A 13,262-nucleotide genomic window follows, 5' to 3' on the forward strand; every position below is an offset into this window, starting at 1 on the left:
GCTCCTTACAGTGGGTTCGTATGGGACAAGAGCGGCCGTTTGGATGCTGAGATCCCATAAATAGTAAACCCAAATCAAGACAGCAGCACAATAAAACGGCAGATACCACTCAAGCTTGGAGCTGTGACCCATTTCACTAGGGGTCACTATACACCCATAGTTCATTCATGTCATTTACTTGTAATGACCTGGGGCCCTTCCGGGCAGGCGAAAATTTAGCTAGGATATAGGTTTACAAGTATTGTGGGCAATCTAATTGGGGGGGGGGGGGGGGGGGGGGGGGAGGGTGGAGAGGCAGGGGAACAGAAGAATAACTGTTACTTTTTCAATGTAGTCATCTGAGCTTTTTCCATATAGACCACAAATGAGCAGCATCTTGATCTTGGAAAAGATCCGAACTGAAATTTAACAGTTGACGCAGAATTTGGGGGAATCATTCCAGATCCTGAATTACCAATCTGACAATTTCCTTTTTTTAAAAAAAATAAAAGTCTGCAAACCTGGCAGAATCTAAGCCATGTTTACACTGTTAATGCAGATGCCATGACTTGGCAATAGGACATCTTAGGGATATTCTGGAGCACACTGGAGTATTCAGAACGCTACACATGACCCTCTCAGGTTTAAAGCCCCGAAGTTTAGCTTGTTCACCTCAATATCTTTATTCGCTTTCTGGTGGCTGTATAGCAAGTGTCCCAATCCAGTAGTGAACAGACCATACAGGCGGTGCACTGCAGTTGGTTGAATTAGTGGCTTTGTGTATTTTCAACTTTAAACTTTTCATGTAACTTATTAAAAAAAGTGTGCACAGAATCTCTCAAAGTGTCTATATGGCATTTCTCTCGTCTTTCTGACCAAAATAACATCATTCATCCCTTTTAAGGGCAGGTTAAAGAAATGTGCATGAATGAAAGCCAAAGTCCATCCCCTGTCTAGTCCTCTGTGGGAAGAAAGCATGAATGCATTCAAAGAAATAAAGTATTTCCTGTTTCTTTACCTGCATTTCACAGGGCAAGGTGATCCACTTAACATTCATGTAACTGTGCAGCAAATGTAGTTTTGCTTCCAACGACAGCGTCACACTATATATATTTAAAAAAAAAAAAAAAGAGTCATGAAACAAAGTAACAATCCAGTATCATTTTAGTGATGGTGGTTCCACTTTATGTATGGTGATTTAGTTACACTTTAATTGCCTTTTTCTTCTATTAAAACACACTTACAATAATTACATGATAGAAATTAGCATCAAAAAGTATTTTGGAGTGATACCTGTACTTTTTTATATGTATTTCCTCCTTACATGAACAGCATTTATTTAAAAAGTAAACAGGACAAATAGCTTAAATTAAGTCTACATTCTGCATTTGTATAAAAGGAATTTCTGAAAAACACTTCTGTTCACCCTACATTTGTAAAAGTTATTTTACTGAACTTTCTAAATTAAGATTCTTCTGCAGATCTGAAAACTTGGACAGAACTAGTACTGTATATGAGAACAAGACAGAAAAACTGACCACATGCTAAAAGCTTTAGTTTTAATCAACAAAATAAGGCAGCAACTTTCTCATCTCTTTAAAGATACAAATTATTTCCACAGATAAATGCATTTTCTGACTTTGCATAACATGAAGCAAACAAATTGTACATATTCTTTCTGTGATTGATAATAGTTTACTATTGGCCATAGTGATCTCAGTTAGCCAAAGCTAAAAAAAAATGAAGCTGTTAGAAACTATTACGCAGCAAGTGCGTGTATCTTGTTGGTATCCCTTTAAGAGGTAGGAGCAACGCAAGATAAATTTGAAAGCCGTCCAGTATTCTAACTCAGCCATAATGGCATACAGACGTATCATGTCTCTGTTCCTGCCTACAGAGAAAGGGGAGTGGTGTTGTTCTTTGCCATAGGGAGGGATAAATTCCTATGAAATTAACAAATCACCTAAGAACTCCTGAGGAAGCAGGGATTAGGTTACAGCAGGCATACATATGCAAAGTTGAAGAACAAGCACATCATGTCTTCAATTATTCAGGACAGCTCTATCTTAACTGGCTGAAGTTTACGAGGCTATAAAAGCGAAGGCACTTGACCATTCCTAAGGGGACTCGAAGAGCAAACAGTTAGTTAAATGCTGTCCAGGAGAGGGGCCTTGAATAATAAATCAATTTGAAGCTCTAGAACTGAATACAACAGGGCTTGTTTAACCCGGTGAGAGAACAGACAAGCTTGAACTGTAGAAAGTTTTCTGTGAGCTTCTAAGGTTCTCAATGAGTTTCTGATACCAAGAATCATTTTGTAAGGATCTAAAGCTTGCACATTTACCTGGCCTTGCTCGGGTCCTTAAGGATGGGCTCAGGGCAGGAAGTGAGGGGGAGGCGTGCAGGTGTCAGGGTTGGGGGGGTGAGGAGGAGCTCTGGCGAGGGGGCTGGGTGTGTGGGGCGGTGCAGGGAGGGCCAAAGATTCCCCCAGACTCACAGCTGGGCTGCTTGCTCTTCCCCTTCCTGTCCCTATCAGGGAGCAAGAGCAAAGGGCACAGCCTGCCTGCCCCTGTGCTCCCCAGCCAGAGAGAGGAATGCAGCATAGGGACGTTAGGAAGCGAGTAATTAGCTAACCGTGTAGTCGATAAGGGAGGAAGCACTCAGAGCTACCCCTGCTGCGGCTCTGCAGTTTAAATATAGTAAGAGCCAGGCGGGCAGGCAGCCCGGCTCCTACCACATTTAAACTGCAGAGCCGCAGCAGAGAGCTGGACACCCCTGCAAACAAAGGCTGTTGCTGGAGCAGGTTCTGTTCGTGGCCAGCCCCAGCTGCTGTGGACAGGGACTGCTCCGTGGGATGTGGAGCACTTCTGCCCCGCGGCAAGCCCTGGCCGTGGGCAGAGGCTGCTTCATGGCAACCTCCCCTGCCTGCTGCTCCCGCACCTCCTGGCTACGCTGGGGGCAGGCAGCACCTCAGAGACGGTGTTGAGGGGGCCCCCCAAGCCAAACAAACTTTTAAGCTGGCTGCCCCCCCCCCCCCCCCCCCCCATCACCAGCTCTTCCTCTTCCTCCCCCCTCCTTGCTGCCTCTGATAATGCAAGTAGTCGACTGACTAAACGATAAGCTCAGGTTTATTGGTTAGTTGACTACTCACCTACATTCCTAATGTGGCAATCTGTGCACTATCCCCTCACTCCCTGACAAAAGGGGAACAGCCAGCAATGTTCCTGTACGAATCTGGGTGTTGCTGGGGGGGGGGGGGGGGGGGGGAGAAGGGAGCTTTAGGGGCAGGGAGTAGGGGGTGTAAGTCTGGGCAAGGGGTTCAGCAGGGGCCGTTCTAAGCCGGGCTGCGTGCCTCATCCACAGCTTCTCCCTGGGGTTGGGGTGGGAAGCTGGGGCATTGCTGCCTCCCTGTGGTCATTCTGTGGTATTACTGTCCCTTGTATCGCACTCCTCCCTTTCCATTTGATGTGAAACAATCCTATTCCAGGCACATCCCATTGCTCTGGCACAACCCAACCCTGACCTTGCTTTAAGTTATGACAAGAAGAAGCTGTATATCGAATTTAGTGGACCTAGCTCTTACTGTTGAGTTTTTGAGCATATATATTCACAGACGGACAGAGACAGGATAGACAGACAGATGCACAAACACTCTCAAATATACAGTAGATTACCACGTGAGAGATGGCCAAATTCAAAAACACATTTTTCTGTATTCGTTTGGCACACAGGATTAATTTTGCATTCATGTTAAAAGGCCAGTCATTTGTACATGTGCACTTATTCCTGAAGTGGGTACCACAGGAAAAAAAAATCTAAATTCAGTTGGCTGGGAAATAAGCATTTACCTCCATAAAAATTATTTTCAATCGAAAGCCACTTTCCACAAAACATCTCTATATTGTCAAAAAGCAATTTGCCATTGAAAATACATTGCTAGAAAATTTTCTACCAGCTCAGAGCTATAACCTCAGTTACTATTGCTATAAGTTACTTATTCTATAACACCTACATAAACCTGCACTACCTTAAATACTTCTGCCTCACAATAACTGCTAACATTTGAAAAAAGGAACAGTGGTAAGGAAGGGCTGCTATGTCTGTTGATGATTTTCACACACTATGCATAAGTTTGAAACAGAGTGATAGACATTAACAGTTTTAGTTAATAGTTGGGGATACTGAGGGCTTATTTACACTAGACAATGGCAGCAATTGATCCACCGGTGATCAATTGATGTCTGTGTAAACAAACCAATCTTCGAGTGCTCCCCTCATCGACTCGTCTTCCAGGACAAGACGAGTACCTGGAGTCAACTGGAGAGCCACACTTATGGACCTAACCACTTGGAAGACATTGCCATAAGCGAATCAACTTCAGCTGCACTATTCACAGAGGCAGGGGGTTGTAGCATAGACTAGGCCGAAGTAGCAGGGCAGCTGCACTCAGGCAGTTTGATTTCCAGCTGAGAACTCACCTCGCTAGCTTGACATTGTCACTGTCATCTTTGCCCCATTCCCATTCTTTCCCAGGATCCACAGCGAAGTGCACAGGCAGCAGTTTGTGTTCCGAGTCGGTCAGAGGGATCACAGCTGAAACGGAAAGGGGTACAATGCAGCTTGTTGAGGGCCTGAAGAGACAGAGGCTGGGGCAACAACATGCAGAACAGATATGCCAAATCACAGCTTCCTATTTCTGCAGTGTCTTTGGAAAACGAAGCAAGTGTGGGTGAACAGCTCTGGAGGCTGAAGTCAAACGTTTATCTGCACAGTAGGGACAGCACAGGCAAGTTAAGTGCCCTTCATATCAGCCAAGCCTTCCAGTGTCCAAACCCTATAGTCCTTTAGTGGCTATGTCTAGACTGCAGGGTTTTTGCGCAAAAACTGAGTGTCCACACTGCAAGCGCGTTTTTGCGCAAGTTTACAGTAAATTAGAAGAAGGGGGGTTTTTGCGGTATAGATATTCTTCTTTCTTCGAGGAATAAGCCTTTTTGTGCAAGCGCTCTTGCGCCAAAATGGCACGTGGGGATGGGAAATGGATTTTTTTGTGCAAAAACAGCCTATCGAAAGAAGCACGGGTGCCCTGATGGCCTCTCTGTTAACGGCAATGAGAGCTTTCTTGCGAAAGTGTGCCCGGGCAGTGTGGACGCTCTCTTGTGCAGAAGCACATCACTTTTCCAACGTGCTTTTGCAGTGTGGATGCACTCTTGCGCAAGAAGCCTGAAGTGTAGACGTAGCCTCAGCCTCTCTAGCTCAGCTTTCATTCACCCTACAGAGGACTGGGTCAATTTAGATGGTGACTTGTGTAAGGCCAAAACATACCCAATGTCTGGGACCTGCAGTGTCTCTCAGACTGGCCACAATGCAGCCTTACACTGCTCATGACTTAGTTACTGGCTTTGTTCTATAAATATTTATTCATTTAATTAGGGGAGGGGGGAAGGTGCAGTAGACATTTTTTAATTCTATATCAATGTTTAAAAATTAGGTTTTTCCCCCCAGGGCTCTGTACAAACAGTTCCCCATGAAAAATGTACTAGTGAACTTTTAAGGTGCCCCAGCAGGATCTACATGGACAAGTAACAATCAATACTTCAGTGTTCTTTAGAAATTAACTCTCCCTAAAATCTGCATTACTGTTCCATGTAGATCAACCTTCACCACAAGTAACCATTTCCAGTGTTTTTCTTGTGTCTACTGGAAGTTTAAAAATACTTTTGTATCGGGGGCCTTAAGTGGTAAAATCCCAAAATCAGAAGCCCTATAAGGTACCTTGATCTTTTGTAGGTTCCTTCTGCTCCATGGATACTAGTGCAGAAAAATGGGCTTGATCATATGCCAATACCAAAGGAGAGCGATGACATTTGTTGGCAGGAACTTCCAGGGGCAGATAAATACCTCCAAACGGTATAGGAGCAAATGCTGAAAAGAAGGTACAAGGTGTTATTTTTCAGAATAGGTTATAAAGAACCACGTATATTGAAACTTCTGAGCCAACTTGTTTCACTTCAAATTTCACCTTCACATTTGATCTGTCTAAATTATTTTACTGGGGAGAAGAATCAGACAATGACTGTCTAGAAAGAATAAAAACAACCGGAGGTGCAAAGTTGTGGTATTAAATTTAATCTAACACCCAAAACTTACATACATGAGGTGGGTAATTGATTCATCTTTTCTGACAGGAAATGAAAGATCTGCTGGTGGAAAATTATGTTCACAGGGAGCGGAATTTCCCTTCTGCCCATGAGTACGAGGTGGCAAAGAATTTGGAAAAAAACAAGTGCATGCCATCTCAAAGCCTTTGAGACCTCATATTATAAAGTGTTTGGCTGTATGCCTTAGTGAACCAGTTCGGTTCCGATGGAAGTTCTGTGGCAACTCTCCATAATCCACAGCAATCATAATGCATCTTTCTCCTTGTCAAATTTCAAGGAACAAAGAGCCCATGTGAAACTGAGTAAAGGGAGAAGGAAGTATTCCACTAAAGTGCAACATATACAGCTTAATTTAAAAAAAAAAAAAAAAGAAAGAAAAAGCAGCTAGGCTGCAGAGAAAAGAGGACTAACAGGTCTGTAGGACTTACCTTCCCCACCAGAATCTCGCAGCATCGTATCTGCCACTACCACAACAGGCCTCTTCAACACATGGGCAAGAACAAAGACGTGGAACTCCTCCAGGCTCTCGTACACTGGCTCTTCCGAGCTGTCAACACTTTGGAAATGAGAGAGAAATGTGAACAGCCCTTTACCTCTTGCACCTTTAATCACTTGCTTTAAAAACAGACTCTGAACAAACTGTATATAAAGCATCCACATAGCTCCTATTAATATCAGATTAGAGAGGGAGGCAAGTAGAGATCAAATCTATTTGATCTTTGGGCCAAGATGGATTCCAAAACAAACTGCGTGACAACGACTCATCTTCAATAACATTAAGACTTGGCACCTCTAAGATGTCTTTCACCTTAACGACTCTCAAAGATGGCTGATTTCCCTATTATTCAGATGGGAAAAGAAAGCAGACAGCCTATCCCTAAACCAGTTGCGGTACCAAATTAGATGGCTGTCATGCTGATTAATTCTATTGCCACGTCGAGCATCAACACTTATGGTGCTACAATGCTCATTCTAAAGCCCCATATGCAGAAGAAAGCTGGGAGAAGGTTAGACAGACAGGAGGAGCTGTGAGCCAACAAGATCCCTCTAAACCAGAGACACGCTTCCTTAAATGTTGTCCAATGCTCTGTGTGTACTGAGAAGAGAAAGTGTGCATGAACATCAGTGCATAACAAGGATTTCATGGTAGCTTTTGCAGAGACATTAATCCTTAGGAACACAAATACACAGAAGATTAAATTTCTTTCGTCTTCATTGTTAACTTGGTGTGTAGCTATTTTTACTTTCGTCTCTGCCATCTGGCAGAGAGGCAAGACAATACATGAGAACTGTACAAACGTTAGACGGCTCAACTAATGAATCTGAGCCCCCTCACGAAGAGGAGAAATAAGATTTAGGGCTCACCTACATAAACAATTAGTTAACAGCAATTTTGGGTGTGACTCTACCCTGCACTAGGTTGCCACAGGCTGTCTGCAAAACCTGCTGATGTGCACTGTAAATTCACACTCCAGCTTACTGCAAACTTAACGTTTGTACCAATGAGCCCTTATCTAGTTTATTTGTGAGTAAATTTTAGTGAGACAAAGCACTGGCTAGGACCAGAGTGCCCAGAGAGGTACTGCTAGCAGCAGTGAAAAAGCTCTCCATCATGGACCATTGTGCTCGGCCCTGTACTTAACACCATAAAAAAGACAATCTCTTGCCCTAGCAGTTCATCCTTTAAGTTGGAATGCACCTGAAGCAGCATCTGGTCGTGGTCCTCAGCTCCTCACAAATAATTACTGTAAGTCATGCACCAGTGGGTCTTGCAATGAGACTACTAGATTATTTTGGTTTTGAACCCAGAACATCTTGGAGGGCAGAAAAAGGGGGGGGAGAAAGGGAGAGGGAGAGAAAAAAAAAAAAAAAAAAGACTGGAATTATTCAGCTGGGCTGCCAAAACCCAGTGGCATCTACCATCTTTGTACAGTTGTTGTCCACTTACCCTCCACAGCTGCCTCCATTTGTACCATAATGCATACGCGGCTCACTGGATGCAAGTTTGATTAGTTCGTTCCACTCCTTTTGCCACTCCTCTTCTGTGTAAACAAGGCCAGACTAAACAAAAACAAAAAGCCCCAGACAGAATAAGGCTTCAGCAATTCGCTCAAGCAAGCTGCTTTAATTGGCCCCAGCATCCACTTCTCTACTGAATTTTGCAAATATATTTAATGCAAAAGAGTCTATAATGACCTGATCTGGAAGCACAACAAGTAACTAGAACAGATAATCGAGTTAGATCCAGAATCTATGTTCCATGCTAAAGGAAATAGAAACCATTTAAACATTTAAAGCTAGAGAACTGGAATATAACAAATCTCAATATTATACTAAAGGCATCACATTCTTAGAATTAAGGATCACATAACCTATTGAGGAGAGAAGGGTAGCAGGAAATTATAACTGGATTAGCAGACCTGCAGGTTTTGCTTTAGTACGCAATTGATTCCCTACCCCCCTAAAGAAGAAACACAACCGCAGACTGTCCAGAAAGGTCACACAAGGACTGCTTTTTAAGCACACCAATGGGTCAGATTTTCAGATGTTACAAACAAAAGGAGTTTACATTCAGTCCCACTTTCATTCTAGCCTGCTCCCACTACTTCAATGCTTTTGTTGATTCATTTCAGCTATGGTCACAGATTGGTCTCATGATGTGCTGCAGGATTCTGAAATAGCTATTTTCCAGCAATATCCAGGCATCATCCAAAAGAGACTGGTACCTGCTGGGTTGAGCACTGCAAGACACCACATACTACAGCACAACCCTTGCCATGAAGAGCTGACAATCAAAGAAGATTATTGGAGAATGGCCCTACACAGGTGCCATCTACGCTACATTTTCATTCGCGGTGGCTTTCAGGATTATATACAATTCAGTACAGTTATATTTTGGGAATAAGGAATCTTCAATCGGCTCTCTTGGCTGAAGCTGGTATGTTGCTATGTCAATGACCAACATGCTCACAAATACCAACAATAAAAGGTAAAAAAAAATACCAGAAGCCATATCGCAAACAAACAATTAAAAAAAAAAGTCAGCCTGATTTTAAGTTAGACCACACGAGATGTTATACCAAACTTACTAAACCAGGCTCAGAAATCTAATTCACCAGGACTGGAATGGAGTGGGTAGGTGTGTATGTGAGGGGGCGCTGCATAGCAGCATGGCCTAGCCTCTCTGCTATCTTATGTTCCAAAAATCTAAGCTTCAATTTTGAAAATTAAATCACTAGTCTTGTGAAAAGGTTCAAAACGTGAGCCAAAAGTAACCAAGTAACCAAAGGGTCAACCCAGAAGTAGAAAGATGAAAATTTAATTGTCAACGTTGTTAAATGTTCCGTAGCTGATCAAAGTACATAAAGAGAAGAGGATTATGTTGTGCGGCTCTGCAGTTTGTGGTGAACAAGCAACAATACCACTAACCTTTTCCAGTCCAAACCCTGACTTACAAGTCAACAGTTCAACTGCACCTTTAGTATTTCAAACCGGACGCTCCACTTCCACTGAAATCAAGTCACTCCACTCAGTGAGTGTTTGTACTTGTTGAATACAAGGCGTCCCGGATTTGGTTTGGGCTTAAGAACGGATGACAGTATCACCTGAACTCTGGAATGTCAGAGTCAGTCACCAAGTGAACAATCAGATCTTCCACACAAAGCGACTAGCACAAGCCTGTCTTTCATAACACTAACAGCCATTACTGCAGAAGAGATAACTGTGCTTTATTGGCAGCCTACAGCTGGAGACAGCACTCCGAGGCCACGGACGGATGAGTTGCTGAAACACATGCTTTGAACATTAACGAAGAAAAGTCCATTTCATTTTTAAAATATTTGGTTTTGACATATTCGGCTCTCTCTCTATAGGATTAATCTCTCACACTTTAAAGCCTATATATTACTTATCTTTAAAAAACAGCTCTAGGGAAAACTGTTCTTTAGAATGGGATTCTATTTAACTACTGACATCTGATAACGTTCCACCTTTACAAACACGCATCCCTTGTTTCCTTGGGCTAGTATCACTACTGTCATGGTCTTTTAATGTGGTGAGTGTCTGAATTACCTTTTTTGGTGGTGAAGTCCACACAGCGCTCAGACTGAGAAGTGTCTGTCTGATCTTATCACAAGAGAAGCCTACATAGAGTATGATGCATTTCTTTTTGCTGAAAACTATTTAGGATCATGCTCTGTGACTACCAACAAGTGTAGGCGCAATAGGAATGGCTGCAGCAAATCCTAATGTAACAATACGAGAAAGTATGAGCGTTCCGTCACACTGTATTGTCCCAGTTGCACGGGTTCTCACGTGGGAACCTAACTAATCAGGGATAACCAAGTGCACCAATACTGGCTAACACAGCTATAAGTTACCACATGAAGAGTTTCTTTTCAAAGTTTCAGAATTGCACTTACCGTATATTCCGGCGTACAAGACGACCTCTGAAGTTAAAAAACATCCCCCAAAAATCGGGGGTCGTCTTGTACGCCGGATGCCCCGCCGCCGGAGCCCCTCCGCGGCTTTGAAAGCCTCGGGGGAAGCCGGCGGGGGGGCATCCCAGGCGCGCATGGGCTCCCCCCCCCCCCCCCCCGCCGGAGCCCCTCCGCGGCTTTGAAAGCCTCAGGGGAAGCCGGCGGGGGGGCATCCCAGGCGCGCATGGGATGCCCCCCCGCCGGCTTCCCCCGAGGCTTTCAAAGCCGCAGAGGGGCTCCGGCGGGCGGGCAGCCCATGCGCGCCTGGGATGCCCAGCCGCCAGCTTCCCCCGAGGCTTTCAAAGCCGCGGAGGGGCTCCGGCGGGCGGGCAGCCCATGCGCGCCTGGGATGCCCCCCCGCCGGCTTCCCCCGAGGCTTTCAAAGCCGCGGAGGGGCTCCGGCGGGGGGGGGGGGGGGGGGGAGCCTATGCGCGCCTGGGATGCCCAGCCGCCGGCTTCCCCCCAAAGCCGCGGAGGGGCTCCGGCGGGGGGGAGCCCAGGCGCTCCTGGCGGCTTTGCTCCCGGTGCCTCTGGTCTGCTGGGGACCATCTCCAGCAGACCAGGGACACCGGGAGCAAAGGAGGCGGAAGGGCGCTGGGGTATAAGATGAAACCCTATCTTTTAATTAAAAAGATAGGGGGTCGTCTTATACGCCCAGTCGCCCTATACGCCGGAAAATACGGTACAATGGATAGGTACGTCCCTTCTCACGGGACATTACAGATTTGCCCAAAATGCACATTATTTTTTAAAACAAGTTTTTACCCGAACAACTTAAAATTGTGCCTGGACACGCCTCCTTGAGCCATAACTAAGAACTCAGCCTTAATTCCTTCTCCTACCTCTTTGTTCTGCTGAGTTTGCTGCCATCGCCACCGTCGCTTAAGAGCTTCCCTTTCCACACCTTTATCCATTAAGGTATACAGCGATTTGCGAAGCATGAGATCTCTATCGTGGAAGCCCCACATACCTACATGGGGGAGAAGGGGGAGAGGAGGGAGAGAAAAGAAAAGTATTAACAGCAGCCGGCCTTTCTCCAGCCTCTGCACAACCCTGTGAACTAGGGGACTACAGCAGAACCTCAGTTGGGCTCCGATTAGAGGCCCCCTGCCTGGAGTGGTGGGGCTCTGGCGGTATCAGGCTTCACTTCCTCCTCTTGGGGTCATAGAGTAATTTTTGTTGTCACAAGGGTGTTGCAATGCAATGAAGTTTGAGAATCTCTCTTAGGTGTTTCTCCCACCCTGCTCATGGTAGAATCTGAGCACCTGGCCATCTCTAATGCATTCATCCTCACAGCACGCTTGCTATTAGTCTCATCTGGTAAATGGTGAATTGAGGCACCAAGAGCCCATATGACCTATCTACGGTCACACAGGAAGTCTTGGTCAGAGCAGGAATTGAACCTGAACCTGCAAAGGCCCAGACTAAGTCCCTATACCAGGGGTGGGGAACCTTTCTGGGGCTGGGGGGCTGCACACAAGTAAGAAACCAACCCCCCCCCCCCACCACACAACCATCATTGACAAGGCCCCTGACCATTCCCCACATTCCCTTCGCACACTAGAGCCTAGTGGGGCCCAAGCTCGTAGATTTTGTGCACTCCAGTCTCTCAGTAGGTGCAAGCTCTCCAGTCCTGGTGGGAAGAGGGGGGCTAGCCCTAAGCCTCAGGAGCTGGATCCAGACAAGCTGGGGGGCTGCATCTGGCCCCCAACCCTGCTCTATACAACTAAACTACCCCTTTCTCTGAATAAAATGAATAAAAGTCAGAGGATCAACTACCCTAAAGTGTAAGAGGGCCCTGTTTAGACAACTGCCCAGCACTAAAGTTACTGCAACCAGTGCCTTTGGATGCTAGACTTTTGCTGTTCAATAGGCCTTTATCTATGCTCTCCATTATTTTTATATAGCTCGTTCCAATCTTAACAACCACCATTTCAAAAGCTGTCTACTGCAATTCAAGTGCAGCTAATTTGGCCCTAGGCAGATAGCCTCGATTCTCAGGGAGTTCTGGAATTCACAGCGATTAATACAGTCCAAAGAGGCCTTCAGCAGCTTGTGTTTGCAAATCTTGGTGCAAAGCACAGTTCACGTCTGTCTGTCTGATAGACACACCCACCCACCCACCCCTAAAATCTTATTCTGAGAGCCACAAAGGCAATTCAATATTTTACACCTTGATTTTTTTTTTGCAAGATTGGCTAAGCCTCAAGCTACATTATTTTCACATAAAATGACTATTTTCTAAACAATGCTAAGGATGTTTCCTACCAAAAACCCACTTTCATAGCGACAGAAAATGTTAACCCTTCATATATTTCTTTCAGAAATCCATGTCTAACAATAGAGACTTTAAGGGTAGGTAGGGGGAAGAGAGGGGTTTTAAAAATAATGGAACTAGGGCGAAGTGGGGAAACACAACATGTTTTGCTTAAAAAAAAACCCCAGACAGAAAATCCTTCTCAAGTAGGGGTGTTGGCACTATAGGAACTTTTTACTCCATTTTTTTTCTTAATTCAGTTTTGCATGGAAACACCAGTTCATAGAATCAGCCATGTTTCCCCAGATCAGAGCGCCACTTCTACCTTGATACTTAATACAAATCCTCTGACCAAAAAAAAAAAAGAGGGGGGGGAGAGGGGAGGGTTAA

At 45.0% G+C, this 13,262-nt stretch overlaps 1 protein-coding gene across 3 annotated transcripts in view; it reads right to left on the minus strand.

Moving 5' to 3' along the window:
• OTUD7B (OTU deubiquitinase 7B) overlaps positions 1-13,262 on the minus strand; it is an 85,865-nt gene that overhangs the window by 7,084 nt on the left and 65,519 nt on the right. For all 3 annotated transcript variants that reach the window (XM_075908067.1, XM_075908068.1, XM_075908066.1), the window contains 6 exons: positions 11,458-11,585; positions 8,086-8,198; positions 6,566-6,693; positions 5,752-5,901; positions 4,458-4,572; positions 998-1,082 (listed from right to left, as the gene is read on the minus strand). In XM_075908067.1, coding sequence (XP_075764182.1) covers positions 998-1,082; positions 4,458-4,572; positions 5,752-5,901; positions 6,566-6,693; positions 8,086-8,198; positions 11,458-11,585 — 719 coding nt within the window. The remainder of the gene's footprint in view (positions 1-997; positions 1,083-4,457; positions 4,573-5,751; positions 5,902-6,565; positions 6,694-8,085; positions 8,199-11,457; positions 11,586-13,262) is intronic.

The sequence above is a fragment of the Pelodiscus sinensis genome, chromosome 24 (genome assembly GCF_049634645.1).
Source record: "Pelodiscus sinensis isolate JC-2024 chromosome 24, ASM4963464v1, whole genome shotgun sequence".
NCBI lineage: Eukaryota > Metazoa > Chordata > Testudines > Trionychidae > Pelodiscus > Pelodiscus sinensis.